Source organism: Hypomesus transpacificus, chromosome 25 (assembly GCF_021917145.1).
Source record: "Hypomesus transpacificus isolate Combined female chromosome 25, fHypTra1, whole genome shotgun sequence".
NCBI classification, from domain to species: Eukaryota; Metazoa; Chordata; class Actinopteri; order Osmeriformes; family Osmeridae; genus Hypomesus; species Hypomesus transpacificus.
The window spans coordinates 3,592,872-3,614,751 of NC_061084.1; the positions used below are offsets into that span (position 1 = coordinate 3,592,872).

General features: G+C 40.5%; 1 protein-coding gene across 7 annotated transcripts in view; it reads left to right on the forward strand.

Annotated features, from left to right (window-relative positions):
- The window catches only part of dennd4c (DENN/MADD domain containing 4C), a 186,643-nt gene that overhangs the window by 155,363 nt on the left and 9,400 nt on the right, over positions 1–21,880 (forward strand). For 6 of the 7 annotated variants that reach the window (XM_047048963.1, XM_047048965.1, XM_047048961.1 and 3 more), the window contains 2 exons: positions 302–485; positions 9,420–9,530. In XM_047048963.1, the coding sequence (XP_046904919.1) occupies positions 302–485; positions 9,420–9,530 (295 nt within the window). The remainder of the gene's footprint in view (positions 1–301; positions 486–9,419; positions 9,531–21,880) is intronic. The other variant, XM_047048964.1, reaches the window with a different exon arrangement.

The window sequence follows — 21,880 nt, forward strand, 5'->3', positions numbered from 1 at the left end:
CAGCACAGCGCTTGACCGCTGCCCCTAACAACCCCGTCATTCACTACACTATGTTACATTACAGTACGCAGCAACTACCTGTCAGGCATTCAGAAACGGTAGTCCACAAACAACAACGTATTTAATTGTGGGCTGTCCAACCAGCTCTGCTGTTTGGGAATGGAGACTGTTGCATGCCTAACCAGTTTAGTTTGTTCCTAGATGGTGGAATTTAACTCAAATGATTAAACTGAATTTTATATTGATTTGCATTTCCTGTTTTACTTTTGTCTTAATTTTTGCATCTCTTTTGTTATACTAGTGTTCTACAGGAGTCAGTGCAGCTGGACCCCCTGGGCCTGCTGGAAGTTGAGAAAGGAAAGCATGAAAGTTCACTGACTCGCAGTAATAGTGTGGGTGGTTTCCTGCAGAGCCTAGACTCAGCTCAGAGACCTGGACACAGTGTTTCCACCAGAAGTCTACCCAGTAGACTGCATGAGGTCTGTGTAAGTGTCTTACATTCATTCATGATATTCCTGTCACATGTAATGCCTCCCCTACCCATTCCATCCTCAGTTGCCTTGTGATTAGTCCGTAATTGTTATTACTTTAATAATACAGGAAAATATAGCTGCAAACAGCAATGAAGGAGCCAAGTCGTCCAGAGCTTTTTAGTTTTATGGTCTGGGATGTTTTCAAACAATCTATCAGTGAATTAAATGGACATTCACCCCGTGGCAAGTAGGGTAAAGTGCCTTGCCCAAAGACACAACGTCATGTGCACCAGCCAGGAATCGAACTGGCAACTTTCAGATTAGTAGCCCGATGCTCTACCCGCTCAGCCACCTGACTCCTGTCCCGACTCTAGTTCTGTGGCGTAGTTGCGTTCAGGATAGCTGAGTCTGCAGTCGCTACTCTGATTGAGGCCCCTTCCCTGGAGTCGCTGGTGGGGTTGCGCAAGGCGGACTTGTGTGTGCTTGCGGACCACTACCAGATAGCAGTTAGGGAACAGGCCCGAAAGACAGAATTGTTCGAGTCTGTGCAGGCTGCTTTGTTAGAACAGGGAGTTCTCACTGTAGAGGAGGAAGCGGAGGTAGACGGGCTTGAGGAGGAGAAGGCGATACCACCTCACCTCTTGCCTGTGCCAACAAGGGACAGCTTAAGTGAGGATAGAGTCCCTATAAACAAACACAGAGACATCATAAACATCCAATGGTCTAGTTAGATCCAGTTATACTGGTAAAACATGTAATGTTCTTCATTTATTGGAAATTCTGAGCTATATATGGTGGCCCTGAAGTGCAAATCACAACGCAACAGCAAATCATAAAACACAATGGCAAATAGGAAAACGTTTCAACAAATCGTAAAACACGACAGCAAATATGAAAACACTTCAACAAATCATAAAGCACAATGACATATAGGAAAACAAAACACCAAATAGGAGAACACAACAGCAAATATGAAAACACTTCAACAAATCATAAAACACAACAACATTAACTTCTTACGGAAAAGGTAGGGCCTATCTAGCAGAGGACGGACCCTCCTGATTGGACAGACGGACTGTCTGGACGGACTGGCCACTATATTAGGTACACCTCGCTAGTACCGGGTCCGAACATCTTTTGCCTTCAGAACTGCCTCAATTCTTCGTGGCATACTTTCAACGAGATGTTGGAAACATTCTTCAGAGATTGTGGTCCATATTGACATGATAGCATCATGCATATTCAGATGAATGTCACAGCTGAACTTGAGACTCATCAGACCAGGCAACGTTTTTCCAAGCTTTTAATGTCCAATTTTGGTGAGCTTTTGCAAATGGTAGCCTCAGTTTCTTGTTCTTAGCTAATAGGAGTGGCACCCAGTGTAGTCTTCTTCTGCTGTAGCCCATCGGCTTCAAGGTTCGACGTGTTGTGCGTTCAGAGATGGTATTCTACATACCTTGGTTGTAACGAGTGGTTATTTGAGTTACTGTTGCCTTTCTATCATCTCGAACCAGTCTGCCCATTCTCCCCTGACATCAAAAAGGCATTTCTTCCACACAACTGCCGCTCACAGGATATTTTCTCTGTAACCCCCAAGAGATGGTTGTGCGTGAAAATCCCAGTAGACCAGCAGTTTCTCAAATACTCAGACCAGCCTGTTTGGCACCAACAACCATGCCACGTTCAAAGTCATTTAAATCCCCTTTCCTCCCTGTAGCAACCGATAATGTAATAACGGCCATTAATATAATAACGGCCTATAACGTAATAATTTAAATATAATACAACCAATAACGTAATAAAGTTGTTGAGCCAATAACTTAATAACTTTTTGCCAATAATGTAATAACTTGTTACTTTATTGGCTGGTTGGCCTTGGATTGGAAAAAAAAACTTTGAAAATGTAATAACAGAGCAAATAATGTAATAACTGAGTTATCACTTTATTTTATCTTCAATTTCTGGAAAGAAAGTGTCACTCTTTAGCCTTAATATTGCATCTTGCAACAGATAATTATTAGGTTGGATTAAATATCCGACCTTACAGATACCCCTCCACCTTCAAACCCCCCTCCACAGGAGGCCTTAAAGGAGCAATGAAGTCCATTTGGATTTATACCTCACTCTTAGGGTTCTGTTATAGTACTCTGAGTATCCAACCTCAGACATAACCTGTTCCAGGTTAAGTTTGCAGCATGAAAAATGAAAGCCAGGTTAAAAAGCCACTTTTGTGTCACCACATACCCTTGCTTTGAGCACAACATACTTCGCTAACCCACCAATCTCTCTTTGTAGTATACCCCACAAGTTATATTATCCTGTGTTCAAAGTTGAAAAACATAACTGTGAAGAATAACTGTATCTTTGCATACATACACCATTATGAGCAACTGTCTATTTATACAACACTATCTGTAAGAATTGTAATGACTTAAGACCCAAATGATAAAATAAAAATAAGCTAGCCCTAAGAAAGAGAGAGGTGCCCGGTACATAATTATTATTTTTTTTTTCAATGCAAGGCCAATAACGTAATAACCAGCCAATAACGTAATAAGTTATTACATTATTGGCAACACGTTATTACAGTATTGGCTCAACAACTTTATCACATTATTGGCAATTTATTACGTTATTGGTTTTATTACATTTAAATTATTACGTTATTGGCCATTATTACATTATTGGCCGTTATTACATTATCGGTTGCTACATTCCCCATTTTGATGCTTGGTATAAGCAAGTTGTTTTGACCACGTCTATAAGCCTAATTGCATTGAGTTGCTGACATGTGGATGGCTGATTAGCTATTCGCGTTAACAAGCAGTTGAAAAGGTAGCCCGGTGTGTGTGTGTATATATATATATATACAGTGCCCTCCAAAAGTATTGGAACAGTGAGGCGAATTCCTTTATTTTTGCTGTAGACTGAAAACATTTGGGCTTGACATCAAATAATGAACGTGAGACCAGAGATCAACGTTTCAGCTTTTATTTCCAGGTATTTACATCAGGATCTGATGCACAACTAAGAAAATATCACATTTTGTTTGAATCCACCCATTTGTCATGTGAGCAAAAGTATTGGAACAGATATACTTAAAACATATTTAAGTGAATAAGACTTAATATTTAGTTGCAAATCCTTTGCTTTCAATAACTGGAGCAAGTCTGTGACCCATTGACGTCACCAAACTTTTGCATTCTTCCTTTTTGATGCTTTCCCAGGCTTTCACTGCAGCCTCTTTCAGTTGTTGTTTGTTTTGTGGGGTTCCTCCCTTCAGTCTCCTCTTAAGCAGGTAAAATGCATGCTCTATAGGGTTTAAGTCTGGAGATTGACTTGGCCAGTCTAATACCTTCCATTTCTTGCCCCTGATGAACTCCTTTGTTGTTTTGGCAGTGTGTTTTGGGTCGTTATCTTGCTGCATGATGAAGGCTCTGCCAATCAGTTTGGTTGCATCTTTCCTTAAATTGGCAGACAAAATGTTTCTGTAGACTTCCGAGTTCATTTTGCTGCTGCCATCATGTGTTACATCCTCAATGAAGATTAATGAGCCCGTCCTAGAAGCCATGCAAGCCCAAGCCATGACATTACCTCCACCGTGTTTCACAGATGAGCTTGTGTGTTGGGGATCATGAGCAGTTCCTTTCTTTCTCCAAACTTTAGCCTTTCCATCACTTTGGTAAAAGTTAATCTTTGTCTCATCAGTCCATAAAACTTTGTCCCAGAATTTTTGAGGTTCATCTCTGTACTTTTTGGCAAATTCCAGCCTGGCCTTCCTATTCTTCTTGCTAATGAGTGGTTTGCATCTTCTGGTGTAGCCCTTGTACTTTTGTTCATGAAGTCTTCTGCGAACAGTAGATAGTGATACCTTCACTCCTGCCATCTGGAGGTTGTTGCTGATCTCACTAACAGTTGTTTTAGGGTCTTTCTTTACAGCTCTCACAATGTTTCTGTCATCAACTGCTGATGTTTTCCTTGGTCTACCTGTTCGACGTCTGTTACTTAGTACACCAGTAGTTTTCTTCTTCTTCAGGACATTCCAAATGGTTGTACTGGCTATGGCCAATGTTTCTGCAATGGCTCTGATTGATTTTCCATCTTCTCTAAGACTCACAATTGCTTGTTTTTCACCCAAAGACAGCGCTCCGGTTTTCATGTTGTTTTCACCTCTGAATACAGTCTGCATAGACAAAACCTATCTTACCCAATCTGAACCTGAGTGTAGACATTCAGTGGTATTTATTGATTGAATAATGTATGTAATAGGACACACCTGGGCAACAAAACACACCTGTCAGTCATATGTTCCAATACTTTTGCTCACGTGACAAATGGGTGGGTTCGAACAAAAAGGTGATATTTTCTAATTTGTGCATCAGATCCTGATGTAAATACCTGGAAATAAAAGCTGAAATGTTGATCTCTGGTTTCACGTTCATCGTTTGATGTCAAGCCCAAATGTTTTCAGTCTACAGCAAAAATAAAGGAATTGGCCTCACTGTTCCAATACTTTTGGAGGGCACTGTATATATGTATAGAGTATACATATTAAGTATATTTATACACTACATGTTAAACTTGTCTGAATAACGAAGACTCGCATACGGGAGTCCTTGCGACATCTGCTGATAGAAAATGGAGTCGCAGCCTTGGAATGCTGGAAAAAATGTCAGAACATGCACCTGGCAGCTATTTAACAGTAAGCAGGAGAGAAATAGCCCTAAATTTGCTTTTCCCGGTGGTATTTTGAAAATGTAAAAATACTGGGTAATAAAATACACTTTTCCTAGATATGTATCTAGGAAAAGTCAAGGAAGCAGGGTCCTGGAATTTGATTGAGTGCGTAAATACAATTTTATTTTCTCTCACTGGGCAAAATGATCCCCCCTCGGCACTTCTATTATTAAACTCTTGTTTACCGAGTCAGTCTCCACTGAACGCAGTGAACAGTACCAGGCTTTCCTTTTCATAAACATACCATTGCTGAAGTCAAGGAAAAATCGTAGCGTTCCCCACTCGTGAATCAGGGATGAGGAACCTCTAGGTCCCTTCCAGATCGCTTGCCTGTCACTATAAAGGAGAAGTTTGAAGATCAAGGTTCATGGCCTATTCTTGGAGTATTTGTCCTTTGCGTACAGAGAATGTCCGCATTCAATTTCAATCGTCTTCCCTTGCAAGGCCGGTATCCACTTTGGAATTTGATACTGCAAGAACTGGATTGCATCCCCTCCTTCAGGCTCTTCCTGTAAGCCCACCAGTCTTATGTCGTTCTGTCTTCTCATAAAGAAGTTGCTTATCCTGAAGCTCATTCAGGTGAGACTTGCTACCAACCTTGCTTTTTTATTTCACTCACCAAGACTCGCATATAATCAAGCCCGGTTAGGGAATCGGGCTAGTAATCTGAAGGTCGCCAGTTCGATTCCCGGCCACGCCAAATGAAGTTGTGTCCTTGGCCAAGACACTTCACCCTACTTGCCTCGGGGGAATGTCCCTGTACTTACTGTAAGTCGCTCTGGATAAGAGCATCTGCTAAATGACTAAATGTAATGTAAATGGAAGCCTGTCATGAGATGGGTTGACATATTTTCCAGTGAATTAAGTCGATTGCTGATTATTGACTGTTCCTCATGCCTAATTGTGGCTGCTCATGCTCACCTTTATGGCACAGTTGTTTATCGAGCATCTTCGCTTCGTGCAGATGATCGTTGTCTTTAGGCCTTTTCTTGAAGAGATAGAATGCCAATTTTTATTTGGATGCCATCTGTGGTGTCATTTGAAGTTAACTACTGAAAACTCAACACAAAACCTTTAAATAAAAAAATGTGGACACCAGAAGCAGAGCACCAAAATGTTAAGCTGCCATCATAGTCGCCATCCGCTGTCACAATACCTAATCTTTGGTCATACGGTTCAAAAGTTACCTATTTAAAAACCCATCAACCTTGCCCCATTGGTGGCGCTACAGTGCTCAAGGAACTGGCATGAAACTTGGTAAGAAAAGCCACTGGCCTTCCCCAACCTCTGTGCCAAATTTCACCATGTGGTTCTCGGGCAAGTCAATAGCCACCCATTTTCACCCTACGTCACACGACTGTCAGCAGGCTCAACTGCGCATGTCGGTTGCAAAAGACAAACTTCTCCCAGGTATAATACACTTGGAGTGTCGATCAAGTCATCATATATCTCTGGCCACTGGATTGCAGGGCTTGACATAAACTTTTTGAGGCACTTGTCCTTTGGACAAGTAAATTTACGTTTCCCTTGTCCATGCACAAAAGTCACTTGACCCTGATACCGTTAAATAGCCTGACCAAGTGATCGGGCAAAAGTAGCCTGGCTAACGGAGGTCGCTTTCTCTTTTTTAAAATGTTTTATTACGAATGAAACAGGCTCAGTTAAAGAAATCCGAGATGCTGGCTATCTTCAGCAGGCTTGTATCTACAAAAGGCACACCTCACTGACGTTTTTGGTGTAGTGAAACACAACATTGTGCCAGTGAGCGACCCGAGTCTGACTCTGAGACTAACGTCAAAACAGTATAACGCCGTGAGATGCAGCCTCACTCAAATTTCCAGTTTTACACAAATCACAAAAATAATCGAACCAGCCGGCTAAAAACAGAATGCCCATATATCTTGAATGATGCCCTGCTTGACTTTTTTGGTGTAAAACTTTTGATGTAGAATTGACCTAACTGTAAAAATATGAACTTTGTGACATGACGCGACCAAGACAAGAGACTGGCTGCCGCCTAAGACAATGCGGTCTACCAGGCGACATTCTCACTCAAATTTTGAGACTTTCGTGACCCAAATCTAAATTCTGATGCGACAAATAAATTGGGAATCGCTTTCTCTCTTAAAGGCTGTCCTCCTTGACCTTTTTGGTCTTTTTAAATCTAACTATTTGTATTATCCGTGTGGTCCTTTTGCCATTATAAATGCTATCATTTCCCGGTTTTCTGCAACCACATTTTGCGCGGATCCAGAATGTTTACAAACAAAAAATTGGTCTATAGATCAAAGATTTGCTGAGACACGGCCCAACTTCCTGTTTTACGGCTAACCGTCAATTTCGATTACCTGTACAGGACAAACTATTTTTAAAATCAAAACTCCATCTCTCTCACCTTTCATGAAGCTTGGTCTGAAGATAATCTGTGTCAAATTTGGGGAACATTGGACAAAATGAGATTTTACACCTTTCAGTAAAATCCAACATGGCGGAATTATTGAACTATTGACCAGTGGTCACATAACACAAATGTTTAGGGACAACCTAACCATGTTTCTAGGGGCTGCCAAAGACTCGATAAGATGATGATGTGTAATAATAATGGTAATAAGAAAAGGTAGGGACACAACAGGTTGTGTACGCAGCTTCGCTGCTTGGCCCACTCCCCTCCAGCAGGACCAAAACCTCACAACCAAAACCTCATGAACAGTTTCTTTCCATCCGCAGCTGGCCTCATAGAATAATGAAAATAATAGACTACCGTAGAATAATGATAATAATAATAATAATAATAGGGCTGTCAAAGTTAATGCGTTAATAACGCAAGACAAAAAAAATCGTGATGTTAACGCAGGTTTCTTTTTGACCCTGGGAATCAGCTGTCGTCACATGACTTCGACTGCTGACGGTAGCTGAATGATGGGGAGAGCGCTTTTAGATGGGAAGTTCCATTTCCAAAAGTTGCGAGACGGTCCGGTTGACAAAACTAAGGCTGTGTGTACTGATTGTCATGCTGAGTTTAGTTATCACCGGAGTACTTCCAGCCTAAACTATCACTTGCATGCAAAGCACACAGCTAGCAGAGCAGCAGCAGCGTTCGCTCCGCTAATATTTGGCAGACAGACAACCCTCGCAAGTTATTTTAAAACAAAACTCATTTATTGGGGTAAAATTTAACAGATTACACAGATTGATAAATTTTGCGATGAAATGCAATAAATCACGATTACTCATTTGAAATAATGCGATTAATCGGGATTAAATATTTTAATCGCCTGACAGCCCTAAATAAAAATAATAATAGTAATATTTAAATAATACTAACAAAAGGTGCCTTAGCTGCTTGACCCCAAAACATTATTTTAATGACAAAAACAATAGGTGCCTTCACATTTAGCTGCTTGGCCGCTAAATACAAACATGAACCCATCCATCAGTATAGGGACAAGAACGTCACCAAGCTACACCAATATGTCTGCAATTTCTAATTCAAAAGTTAGCCTGTTTACTAATAGTGACAATTAATGAATTTAGCAGGAACCTTTATCCAATGCAGCATACAATGGGTGGTTTCGAACCTGCAACCTCTTAATTTACTGTCAAATGCTCTGCATAGCCAAATCCCTAGCCTTGGTCACCCCATCCCCTCTGGAACATAATTTAGCAGGCTCGTCATTTATCTTTTCCATCATAAAATGTACATTGGGAGAAATTGAGATGTATTTATTTATTTACGTTTTTCAGGGAGAACCCATTTACTGCTTGCAGCTATATATTTTATGTTGCTTTTACTGTTTCGAGCCATATCAAATTATTCACAGCAAACTTACAGCACATTTAACCAACTTAGTCAAATTCAAGGAACCTATACAATTCAGCCATAGACACCTTTCAAGCAAACTAGAAGAGCTGGAAGACTCCACAGCTGTGTGATTTGAGTGGGTTCTAATACTGATTGAATCAGTAATAATTACCATCTTGGTTTGATCTTTTTCTGTTCTAGTTATGCAGCCCACTCTTCACTTGCATGTTGGTCCCTGTACCCTTGCAGTTTGGTCTATTAACAAAACTGTTTTGATCGACAAAATTGAAATGTATATGCATGCCTAAAATGTATTTGTTTCTTTTTTATCTTTACAACATCCTGTGTAGGTTCCATATGTCTTAACTTTTTTTACTACATTTAAATCTTCTCAATGTGTGTTTCAGGATGTCCTAGGACAGAAGACGTCCAATCCCAAACCTGTGTCTGTGCCTTATCTCAGTCCCCTGGTTCTACGTAAGGAGCTTGAAACCCTACTTGAGAATGAGGGAGATCAGGTATCTTACACATTCACACACATTTAATCAAGTGTATGCATTGGTTCACAATCTAAGCATTTCATTTAGAAAGGAAAACTAAAACTAATTATATACATCCCAGATATCCACAAGTGCATATATTGTCCACAGCCTGCATTTTCAATCTCACATAGGAAGTAATTAGCAAATTAATTGCACTGTAATGGGTAACTCTATTGCTTCTGCCCGATCATCTGATTCTGTGGATCTATTACCAAAGTGACTTGCAAATATTTCCAATGATCCCCACAGTGCAAGGTAATTTTCTGAAATGTAAGGAGCTTGAAACCCTACTTGAGAATGAGGGAGACCAGGGGCCTCATGTATAAATGTTACGTATGCACGAAAAGCTTGCGTACGCTGATTTTCACTTGGGGTGCAAAACCGAACCCCAAAAAAAGAACCGTTCAACACACTACCCACGGTTCGGTTTTCACATTGAAGTTGCGTTTAATCGGATCTACAAGATTATTTTTTTTTACACAACCAAACACCCACAGAGCAGTGTTGCCAACTTAGCGACTTTCTCGCTATATCTGGTGATCTTTCTAATAGGGATGTCACGAGAACCGATACTTACGGTACCTTCCGATGCTAAAATAACAAAACACCGACAATGCCCATTTTTTTGAAGCACCGTAAGTACCGTGAGCGCCGATGCCAGATGTTAGCATCGGTGCTGCGCCTTCAGGAGTGTTCTAGTCAACGTTTACATTAAGAAAAACAAGATAACAACTGCTGCTTTAGCGATCGCCCCGCTTCGACTTGTTGACAAGAAAGGCAAAAAAAAGTAGTTTGCGTTTGAGGCAGATGACCGTGGCGTTATAATGAATCCGCAGAAGCCATTATGCTAAAAATGCTACCGCAGTCTTCAGACCAAGGGGGAATACTTCCAATTTAGCTAAGCACCTGAAAGATCGTCATCTGGATTTGTTTGAAGAATTCAAATTCTGATTCAGTTCCAGAAGAGGCGCAGCACCGATGCTAACATCTGGCATCATACAAAATAAATCAATATTCGTTGAAGTCGCAGCGAAATTCTGAATACATCCAAAGAATGCTCTTTTTCTGTTTGTTTAATCTGTCATACTAAAATACACATTACATGATGTTTGAGATGGTGGGCACGTGTGTTACAATGGCTTATGTACATAGTTTAGGTTAGCTGTAGTTTTAACGTTAGCCCATAGCTTAGAAGGTAAACTCATGTCATGTTCATCTTGTTAGCTGAATGGCTTAATTGCACGTTATTATGTTGTGCTATGCTCTATTGCACATGTTTTGTATGTCTTTGTAGGACATTTTGCCATTTTTTTAAATATTTTAAAGAAGTTCATGGTTCAAGTAGCCTACATGGAATCTTAGACAATCCTCTTTTTTTTACCATGGTATCGAAATTGGCATCGAGAATCGTGTTATTTTAATGGTATTGGCACCGACTTCTGAATTTTTGGTATCGTGACACCCCTACTTTCTAAACCCTCCTGGTGACTTCAATGTTGTTGGAGACTTGCTGGTGTTTTAAGAGACTCTGACATGAAAGCACGGATCGCAGTACTGTCCTCAACGAGCAGCGGGTGCTGCCGTGAGCTCTGCCGCGTCCCAAAGCATTCACAGGCATTCAGTCTCACTATAGCCTCGCGCAGCACCACTACTTTCAATTACTGAGGAGTTGGCAACACTGCTGAAGAGAGGCAAATCATACGAAGCCAGGCACATGTAAAGTATGCTAACCAGGGCTATTCCAGAACCTTTTTTATTGGATAAGGCACCTTTGTCACTATGTAAAATTATTTGCCTAAATGAAAAAAAATATATACTGTTTGTGTTTTTCTGTCTTGTTAATCTTCATCCTCCATTGAAGTTTCACAAAAATCTTGTTAGCATTTTCGATGCGTTTTGAGGTGAATTTTCTGGTTAAGACAGAGGGGGAGGCCCTTCAAGTGACACTTGCGCTTCTGCTGGTTGAGTAGGCTAGCTGTTAGCCTTGTTTCCCTCAAGGGAAAAAATGTCAAAAAGACCAAAATGTGCTTACCTTTTTCAAACAAGTCCCACAAGTAGCCTGTGCTGTTTACATGGTCATGGTCACATGATCGACTGTTTGTCTCATCCAGGGCATTTTTGGGTTAATTTAATCCGATGGATAATTGCTGCTTGTAAAAACGTTTCACACCCATGCAGTGCATGTTCTGAAATTTAAATATTGTTAGATGATTTTCTTTTGGAGGATGGGCCTAGGAACGCACCACAATGAAAAAGAGTTGACTTTGTTTATTAGCTATTGAGCTCAGATCACACCATCAGTCCACAACAGAGTGATAGGCATGAGTGAGAAACATGTCTCTCAGATGGACATTATATGCATGAGCTGGAACATACAAATATAGTTAACACCAAAACATGTCCTTCAACGGTACACATTCCACAACTTAATGCACAGGGAAAACAACACACAGGTGATGTGGTCATCACTCATCGTTTGTACTATTTTCTGCATGTTGCTCTTTCCAAAGGTGAAAGTAGCACATTCCTCGATCTATATGTGTATTGTCCGAGACCTGCTGCGTGACCTCTTGACCACAGCAAGAGACAACTCACATATGTATAGAAAATCTGCATATCAGTTCCCTCCTCTTTCTATATCTGTAATTGATTTTAATCGATTTGCAACACGTGAAATCTCTATACAAATGTCTGATAAGCCTGCGCCCTGTAAATCAATCTGGAAAAATTTGAATTCCCATCACATTTATCAATGATGCATGAAGTTTCAAGAAAGAGGATGTCTCATCTCCTTCTCCTCTCCTTCTTTACTTCTCCTTCTCCATCTGTTCAACTCAGTTTGCACTCATAATTAGACATTGCATGGCATGCAACACTACCTATCCTAATCTCCATTGTGGTTGTGCCTGTGGTTATGACTCGAATGTTGGTAATGGACTGTAAAGATTTCACCATTAGCGCACAAAATATTCTGAAAAAGCAACTCATGATCTATGTCAGTAGAGTATTTTCTTTGAACATGTTAGCTACGACATCCAAGCTCTGATTCTTATAATATCCTCCTAACACTCTGGCATCTCGATTAGTTCTAATAGTATTCTTCTGTATGTTTCTAATATTGTCAATAGCTTTAGACAAATTACCAAGACCTTCAAACTCGGACGGAAGCACCCACAATATTCCCACAATAGCACAAACACCTCCCTGTTGTCATTAACGGGTAACTTAAGCAAATGTCTGATTCATTCATAGGAATATGATTCTGTACTTTAACTTCAAGAATACTTGCAGGTGGTGGAAAGTTACTTTGTACATGTGTACGAACATGATCAGAGTTAGAATGTTTAATGAATTCCTCTTAAAGCACTATCCCTGCCTTGGTATTATTCCATAAATCATCCAAATTAGTAGGGTGTTCAAGCATTACCGCATAATTGACCGTAATCAACGCTAGAAGAGAGATGATGCTCCGCACGACCACTAACTTGATTCCAGTTCTCTGTGGAGTATCCCCCATCTTTTTTTTCTGGTCTCATGGTGCTCACTGCTCGGTATCATCACCAATGTCTCCACTGCTATATATCGTGAAACAGAAAGAGCAACCAGAACACCATATCCAAACTCAAGATAATTAAATATTTATGCTTGGGTGTGAAATATTAACCATCCTTTGATGTTCTGTCTACTTCATTCCATAAATCCTATACTGCATCTGCTATAGGAGGTGCTTTTCGTAGTCGAGATGCATGGATCCATTGTGGTTGGCTTTTCACCTTAACAGCCGTTCTGGTCACCAAAATAACCTGAGTTGGACCTTGGCTGATCCTTCTGAGCCACTGTTTTCAAACTGCATACTAAAACACAATCACCCGTCTTAAAACTTATCAATACTCCTGGATTGCCTGGAGTGGGAAGAGAATCTGTTACGGGTTGATTATTTTCAGACACAAAAAATCATAACTGCTTCCCATAATTTTGTTGAGTCTCCTATAACAAGGTTAATCTTTTGCTGGTGTCTTGTCCATGAGCACCTAGAAGAAAAATATCTATCCATTAAAACTTCATGGGGGGCCAATCCAGTATCTGAATTAGCCATAGCTCTGATACATAGTCATCTGTAGAAGGGCATTTATCCAAGTTGTCTGTTTAGTCTGATGTAATTTCACCAGTTTTTCTTTAATGGTCCTATTTGTTCTTTCCACTTGTGCTTTGAGGGTTATAAGAAATATGACATGTCCGATTAATTCCTAATGCAGCTGTCAATAGTTTGGTTACTCTAGATGTAAAAGAAGTTCCATTGTAAGAGTGTATCGCATTTGGTATTCTTAGTGTATCGCATTTGGTATACATGTTATTTCTCAAAACGAGAAATAACATGTTCCATTAAACACTTCCTACTGGAGCTATATAAACTGTTTGATTCTATCATGTGCAGCTTAAATAAAAGAAACGCGTGATCTATGGGCTTTGTTACAATTACCTAAATTATCCACTATGAAATATCCTGAAATAATAGTTTTATCATTTGGGCGCACAGCTGAACCATCTCAAAATAGGATACAATCACTATGTTCCAAAACTGTTTTGTTCCAACTCTGTCCTTACACTGGATGTAGATTTAATAACATCCATGCAATCATGAAAATAGTCAGTTCCGTGATATCAATCTGTTATATCCACCGCTGGATTTATGTTTCCATGAAATATGTTGATATGTAAATGCAAATAATAAATCCATGATGGTGTATCATGTAGTCAGCTGGTAGTACTGTCAATAACAGGGTTAATCCCCTCTTCTTTGTCTTTGAATAAAGGATACTGTTTAATAATTATATTTTAACATTACCATACCAAATCCGTGGTCTAATGTCAGTCTGCACATGATCAATAAAGAAATGCGTAGGTTCCAATACGTCCAGATGATACAACTATTAAGATTACTCATCTGTGGGCATTATTCGAAACCGTGACCCAAAAAAACGAACCAAACCGTGGGCTTGTTGAATTGTTGCACCCCTACTAACCAGGGCTATTCCGGAACCGTTTTTATTGGATACGGCACCTTTGTCACTATGGATAAAGATTTGCCTAAATGAAAAATTACTGTTAGTGTAGTGTTTAATGTTGTCATACGTCTTGTTTGTTTTTATTCCCCATTGAACTTCCACAAAAATCTTGTGTTTGCATTTTCGATGCGTTTTGAGGTGAATTTTCAGGTTGTGACACTTGCGCTTGTGCTGGTTGAGTAGGTTAGCTATTAGCCTTGTTTCCCTCTGCAAAAATGTCAAAAATACAACAACATTTGCTTAACTTTTTCAAATAAGTCCCACAAGTTGCCTGTGCTGTTTACATGGTCATGGTCACATGATGGACTGTTGTCTCATCCAGTGCGTTTTAATCCGATGGATAATTGCTGCTTTAACGTTTTACACCCATGCGGTGCATGTTCTGAAATGAAAATATACATTGTCCTGATGTACAAGCATTTTTTGGGGGTCGGAGAAGCTATGTAGGCAGTGTATTTTTTTTGTGTTCGGTTTTTTCGGTTTCCTCCAACCCTCGTTTTGAGTCGCCGGATTCACCCCCTAATTCTGCGACTCCGGGATGTCCCACTTTGCCGGATATACAGAAAATACACAGAGAACACTGAAATGGTAATGTTTAATCCGCCACCACTTAATAACTTAACTTAAACTTGAGAGTGTCAAACAAACAACAAAATCAATCAGGAAATGTTACGATGCGACACCACTCGTTTCTTTATTTCGGGATTTACATCGGACCATTTCTTCTTAATTTCTGCCATGGTCCGGTTCTCCAAACCCACGGCCCTATAATAATAATAGTTCGGGTGTGCTTGCCGTCGGCGAGCACAAACCATTGTTATCTCACATATATATTATAATTGTTTTTGTTTATATTCGCGCACCTAAGGCTCAGTCAATATTTGGACTACATAGACAACGGTGGTGTCAAAAGTTTCGTCTTGGTGGCGATTGCGTTGCTTCTATTCGGATTTACGTTCCGTTGCACAGTTTAGGAGGTTACAACGTTTTTGTGGCGACAAAGTGCCTTTAGTCGACGAAGGGTAATCTGTGCTAGCTACGTCACCACGTAAACACACGTTAACAATGATGCATGGATACAACGTCCATGGATACAACGTGATAGAGACGTTCTAGCACACAAATGGGAGCTTTGATTACGAGTGAAAAATACCACCCCAAAAAATCCCAACCATTTGGCTTTGTTGAGAAAGCGTTTAAGTGAAGCTGAAATCTCGGATGTTTGATTTAGGTCGTCAAAGTCTTTGTAATTTGAGCGAGTGCGGGTTTCCCGTGAGACCGCCTAGTCTTTTAGGCGGCAGCCATGCTACAAAACGTCATAATAGTATTTTTGTTGCTATTTTTATACTTCAATTTTCCACAAAAAAACTGAGAGGGAAATTTTATGACGATATAACTATTGTAAAGACAGCCAGGTGGTGAGATTTTAATGTAGGTTGCTGTAAAACTTTGATTTGTTTGCTACGTGAGAGCCCCGTCAGCCTCCATTGACGATTGCGGCAGCAACAACAGTGTTGTCAAAGAGTGTCGACAACAGTGTTGTCGATCTGCGTCTGATGAGTATTTTCTTAATTTCGTACCAGGGTCAATTCTACATCCAAATGGAGAGCAGAGTTTTAAAGATATGGCGATTGTGAAAACAGCCAGCGGGTCAGCATATTTTTGTTATTTGTGTAAAACTTGGAATTTCAGTGAGACTGCGTCTTGTTTTGACGTTAGCCTCTGAGTCACAGACTTGGCTCGCCCACTGCCACTGGCAGTGTGTAGTAGTCGGCTATAGTACTGTCTTCAATGCCACAGCTATGGCTAAACTTATTACACGGCTGTTCTTAATGCTGTAGAATGCGCCATTCACTTGAATGGGGCTTCCCTCTCATATTTGACCGTTGCTATGCCTATTTGACCGCTTTCAAGGGAAGTGGCCTTTTTGCCTCGGATTCACGTCTTTCGTAGCACTCCGCAAGTAGTCAGGTAACTTTTCAACCCCAGCGTACTCTATTGCTTAGCGACGTCAGCTGATTTGAAGCCTAAAGAATGTTCAACGTCTATGAAGTTCAAGGTCTTTGACGAACCATTTCTCTGCTGATGAACAATACGAATGGCAACAAATACAATGTAAAAAGACGCACTTTGTTAAGTTATTTTTGTTGGCAAGTAGCCGAATCAGAAAGGGATTTATTCGCCATGAAAGTTTGCACAGACAAGGAATTTGCTTTGGCAGGAAGGTGCACAACATATATGTATAGAACGCCGGTCATTATCGGGAAAATAAGCCCCGACAGGGCGAACAGCACCAGTGGCCGACATGTGCAAACGCACTGCAAACTAAGAAAACACATGCATAGACAAAACACAAGCAAATTAACAAAACATCTTCATTAATTTGACAACGCATGTGCAGCATTCAGCGAACACGCTGTAAATACACACAACACAACCAAATACATAAACACGCTGCAAATACGCGTTGCAAAAACGAAAGCACGCAAACCAAAAATGCTGCATCCAGTTTTCACAACGGAAGTTTCCAGGCCTCTAAAGGGAGAGCCAAGTGGAACATCTTGATTTTCGGCCCCATGGAGCGAGAGAGAAAGAGAGAGCATATGAAAAGTTTGGATCAACATCGAAGTAAGTCTTCTGAAAAACTGTCAAAGAGGAGGGGCACATGTAAAAATGAATTCTAATCTTTTTATGTCGCCTCTTTACTTCGATTTTGGTCCTATTCAAAACAAACTTCTCATCTGCCCTCTGGTTCTAAAATCACACTCTTCTACTTAGCGCTCCCACTGGCTTGGAGCACTTCCGTTGTGTTATCTGGATGCAGCATTTTTCTGTTTGCATTTGTCTTCGGGTTTTGCGTGTTTTCCTTTTTGCAGCGCGTTTCTATATTTGCAGCGTGTTTATGTATTTGGTTGTGTTACTACTATTTGAATCGCAATTCCATCTGAAATACTGCCAGTGACAACGTTGTTACAGTAGCTTGTTTCAAGGGGGTTTCTTGTTTCAAAGGGTGTTCTTAATGAATTATGCGTTATGAGTGGGCTAAATTCTTGAAAATATCACTAGATGGGAAAACGGACCCACCTGCAACCAACGCAAGCACACCCTACAATAAATTATGCAAAATTACCTAGAATTACACTAGCAATGCCACAACCATGCTAATGTTACCTGCTAGCCTTGTAATTAGTAGAAGCCTTTAGTATGAAGCCATACTAAAGTGTTTGTCGCAATTCATATCAGAAAATATTCAATTGGAATGTTCGCTGTGGCGCCCACTTTTGTACGCACACATGTGCTATGTGCATATTACAAAGATTTTTGTGTTGAACAAGTCACTCAATATAATTTGCATTTTATTATTCAAGTTGGCAGCCTATCAACAATTATAAGGACAGTTAATAGACAGTGAACATTATGTTATAAGCGAAGCAAACTCTACTCAGACACGGACAGTTTGCAGCTGAGTGTGAAGTGGCTGGGATGAGGGTCAGCACCACTAAGTCTGACGCCATGGTTATCTGCATGAAAATGGTGGACTGCTGCCTCCGGGTTGGGAGTGGGTTGCTGCCCCAAGAAAATAAGTTTAAGCTGAGCTGGAAAGCAGAGCTTTGATTTACCAATCGATCTATGTTCAAACCTTGCCTATGGTCATGAGCTTTGGGTAGTGGCCAAAAGAACAAGATCTCAGATACAAGCGGCCAAAATGAATTTCCTCCGTTGGCTCAGCCTTAGAGAGGGTGAGGATTTCGGACATCCGGAAGAAGTTTGGAGTAGAGCCGCTGCTACTTCGCATCTGACTAGGATGCCTCCTGGGCGCCTTCCTTTGGAGGTATTCTGGGCACATCCAACTGGGTGGTGACCCCGGGGAAGACCTATAACTCGCTGGAGGCATAATATATCTCATCTGGCCTGGAAATGCCTGGAAAGCGTTGCTGGGGAGAGGGACACCTGGAACATCCTGCTTAGCCTGCTGCCACCATGACCTGATTGAATAAGCGGATGGTAATGGATGGATATCTAAACGCAGAGGTGTCAAGTAATTAAGTACAAATACCTTACTTAAGTAGAAATTTGGGTATCTATACTTAACTGAAGTAATTATTCTTTCTACTTCTACTCCTTACATTTTCACGCAATTATCTGTACTTTGTACTCCTTACATCAGGGGTCGGCAACAGGCGGCCAGCGGGCCAATAGTGGCCCTCCAGCGATTTTATTTGGCCCGTCAGATAATTTTTCAGATAATATTTGTTTTGTATAGTTTTTTTCCCCGTCGACTTTTATTTTGAGACCGGAACCTGCGCATGGTGTCATTGACTTTTTGGAAGTATTTTTTCGCCATGTCATCGCTACCATAGACATATGATCGCTACACTTCACGGCTGACAGATCGCCTGAGAAGAAAGCTACAGTTATGGCTAGTAATCATGGGTGGCGTTAGGGTGGGGCTAGCAGGTGCTTCAGCACCCCCAAGAAAGACCAAAGCACCCCAATAGCACCCCCCAAAATATTGCTTGTTAATAAATAGTTTTCAGGCCCATTGGGAGAATAGGGAGAATTCACACAGTGGGCCGCTCTGCCCGCTCATAAATTGGGCCAGAAGATCGCCTGCTTTCTCTTAGTTTTTTCACACACCAAATAAAAGGATATGTCTTAAGTTTAAGTTACTCTGTGACTGATAAGTAAGCAAATAGGCTACATGAGGTTTTAATCTAATTAAGCGCACGTTTATTAAAAAGTGCTGTTTTCAGTTGTCGCGCATGCTCGCTTTCTCAAACACAAGGTACGTGCACCAAGTTGTTGCTATGGAAACAACCCTAAACAATCATTTATTGTTGTGGAGGAGGTTAGCTATATTAAGCTGATGCGAAAAGAATAAAATGGAAAGGAAAAATATCCCAGGAGGAACTGAAAAAGCCAGGTAAAAAAGAAAGATTTGTCACTTCATAAATATAAGGGTGGGGGGAAAAAATCTCAAAAGCCCTGAGTCTTTCAGGTAAACATTTGGGTTGTGATATCCGGAAAATATAAGAATACGAATCCAACATAATTTTTACAGTAGGCTAGGCTACATAAAGCTTAAAAAACTATTTTGCACTGAAATTAATGCAAACATTTTCGGTCGCACGCTCTACGCGCTCGCATTAATGTGAAGTTCCGATTTCACCTCACATAAAAACCTTGACTAGGTCCTAGTATTCATATTCTCACTGGGTGAGACAGTATTTATGTGCACCAACCATGACGACCCACCACGTTGGGATGACAGTGACGACCATGTTGAGAGAGAGACGACCATGTAGAGACAGTTCGTTAAAATAATGAAATTATTCAAACAGACCACCAATGGGCTCATTCACATGATTTATTATCAGTAGTTATTTGTAGTAGACATACCCATTTTCCATGTAGGCCTAGTTGTTGCGAGTGCACATATCGCAAGGGCACCTATCGCAGCGTCTATAGGCAGTAACCCAGACTCTGGCTTGCCATCTAGTGGCGAGTTAGAATACTGGCCCGCGGCCCGAGTTACTCACCGACCCCTGCCTTACATTTAAAAAATAGCCTTGTTACTTCAATTTCAGTTCAGCTTGTTTTGATTCCGGCTTGTCATCGTTCACAAGTTAATCACAAGAGGTATAGTCATATCTTTTACAAAGTGGACAAATACTTTGACAATCACATCAGACGGGCCTGTACATGTACTTTCTTGAGCAGGGGGACTTTGCAGATGCTTCAACCGTTGTGCATGTAAGGACTTTTGTTATGAACTACACGTTGAGATGTTTGTGGTGGTAGGACAGTTAAGCAGAGAACCAATATAGTACATTTTGATCAACATAACAGTACATTTTGATCAGCGTAACATAAGCAATTTATAACGTAGGAAACAGCAGACAAATGAAGGCCACATTATCCATAATACATTTGCATGATTGTAGCTTACCACAGCATTTACAATTTGACTAGAATAGATGATATGGAGGTTGAACAAGTACTTCAGAGATGACAGATAACTAGAAAGTGGATTTTCTGCAGAAAATGCATTGGACTGCTGAAAGCTGATTTATTTTTTTTATTGCTGAAAATACCTGCTGAATATTGAAATGATAAAAGAAAATGTGTGAGTCACGCAAAAGAAGGAGGGTGGAAGCTGAACTGCATCATCTAACAAAGCTAAAAGCTTAAATACAATGTGGGAAAAGCTGAACTGTTAAACAGAAGAAGTAGGCTTGTCGTAACAAGAATATTCTAGTTTTAACAGCTGAAATTATATTTGGGATAGTAATAGCAGTAGCAGATACAGTGAGTGTGTTTACATGCATACTAATACGCCGATCGTAGCAATTTGTGTTTGATTTCCAAAGTTGGGTTAACAGACTAGCCTGACGTTGTCATACTCATAATTCTAGTCAGAATATGAGTCTGAAACCGCTCTGTTGGAGGCAGCCAGGCTATTAACAGACGTCCCAAATTGCAGAAACTCATTTCCAGGAGGTTGCTTCCAATTTTTGGAAACTGCGCATGTCTGCCACTTGTTTTAAAGTCACAGTGCGTATGATTTAATTTAGTCTACCTAAAATAGCCTAGTTGTTAACACAGAGAAAGGATAACTGTGTTTAATGTGTGTTTGTGGCGCTAGTATGCTCGTGTAACAAAGTTGTTACTTGGTAACAAGTAGCCAGCTAGACGCCGAGCATAAGTTTGTAGCTATCTGGCCCAGTAGGATTCAATGTGTAGATTGAATGAACATACAGCAATAGGGCCGATACAGAAAGACATGGCGACACGTTGTTGCAGAAGGATGATGGTGGTGCAAGTTGTCCGTGGAGCATACAACGACTAATAAAAAGAATCATGTACATGCGTTTATTGAGTAATCGCATAACTATTTACACATGTAAACGGAGTAATCGTATTATTGGCATAAACCGGCAATTGCTAGTAATCGGGTTTCTCATGGTCAAGTAAACGCACTCAGTGGCATAGTAGAATAAAACAGTTCCATTAGCAATAGTAGTAAAAGAGATAGTAGCAGCACCTGCAGAGTCACCTCTTGTAAATTGTATCAGGTTGAAATACTATCAAACTGTCTTGTGACTCCACTAATCAGCTAATACCAATCACCTGTGTGAGAGACTGAGTGGTGCGTGTCTGTCGTTGCCAAGGTGATGGTGCAGCTATTGATTGCTAACGCACTGAGGACAGAGAATAACAGAAATGTAGCTAGAATCCACACCTCAAACAAGTGAACCA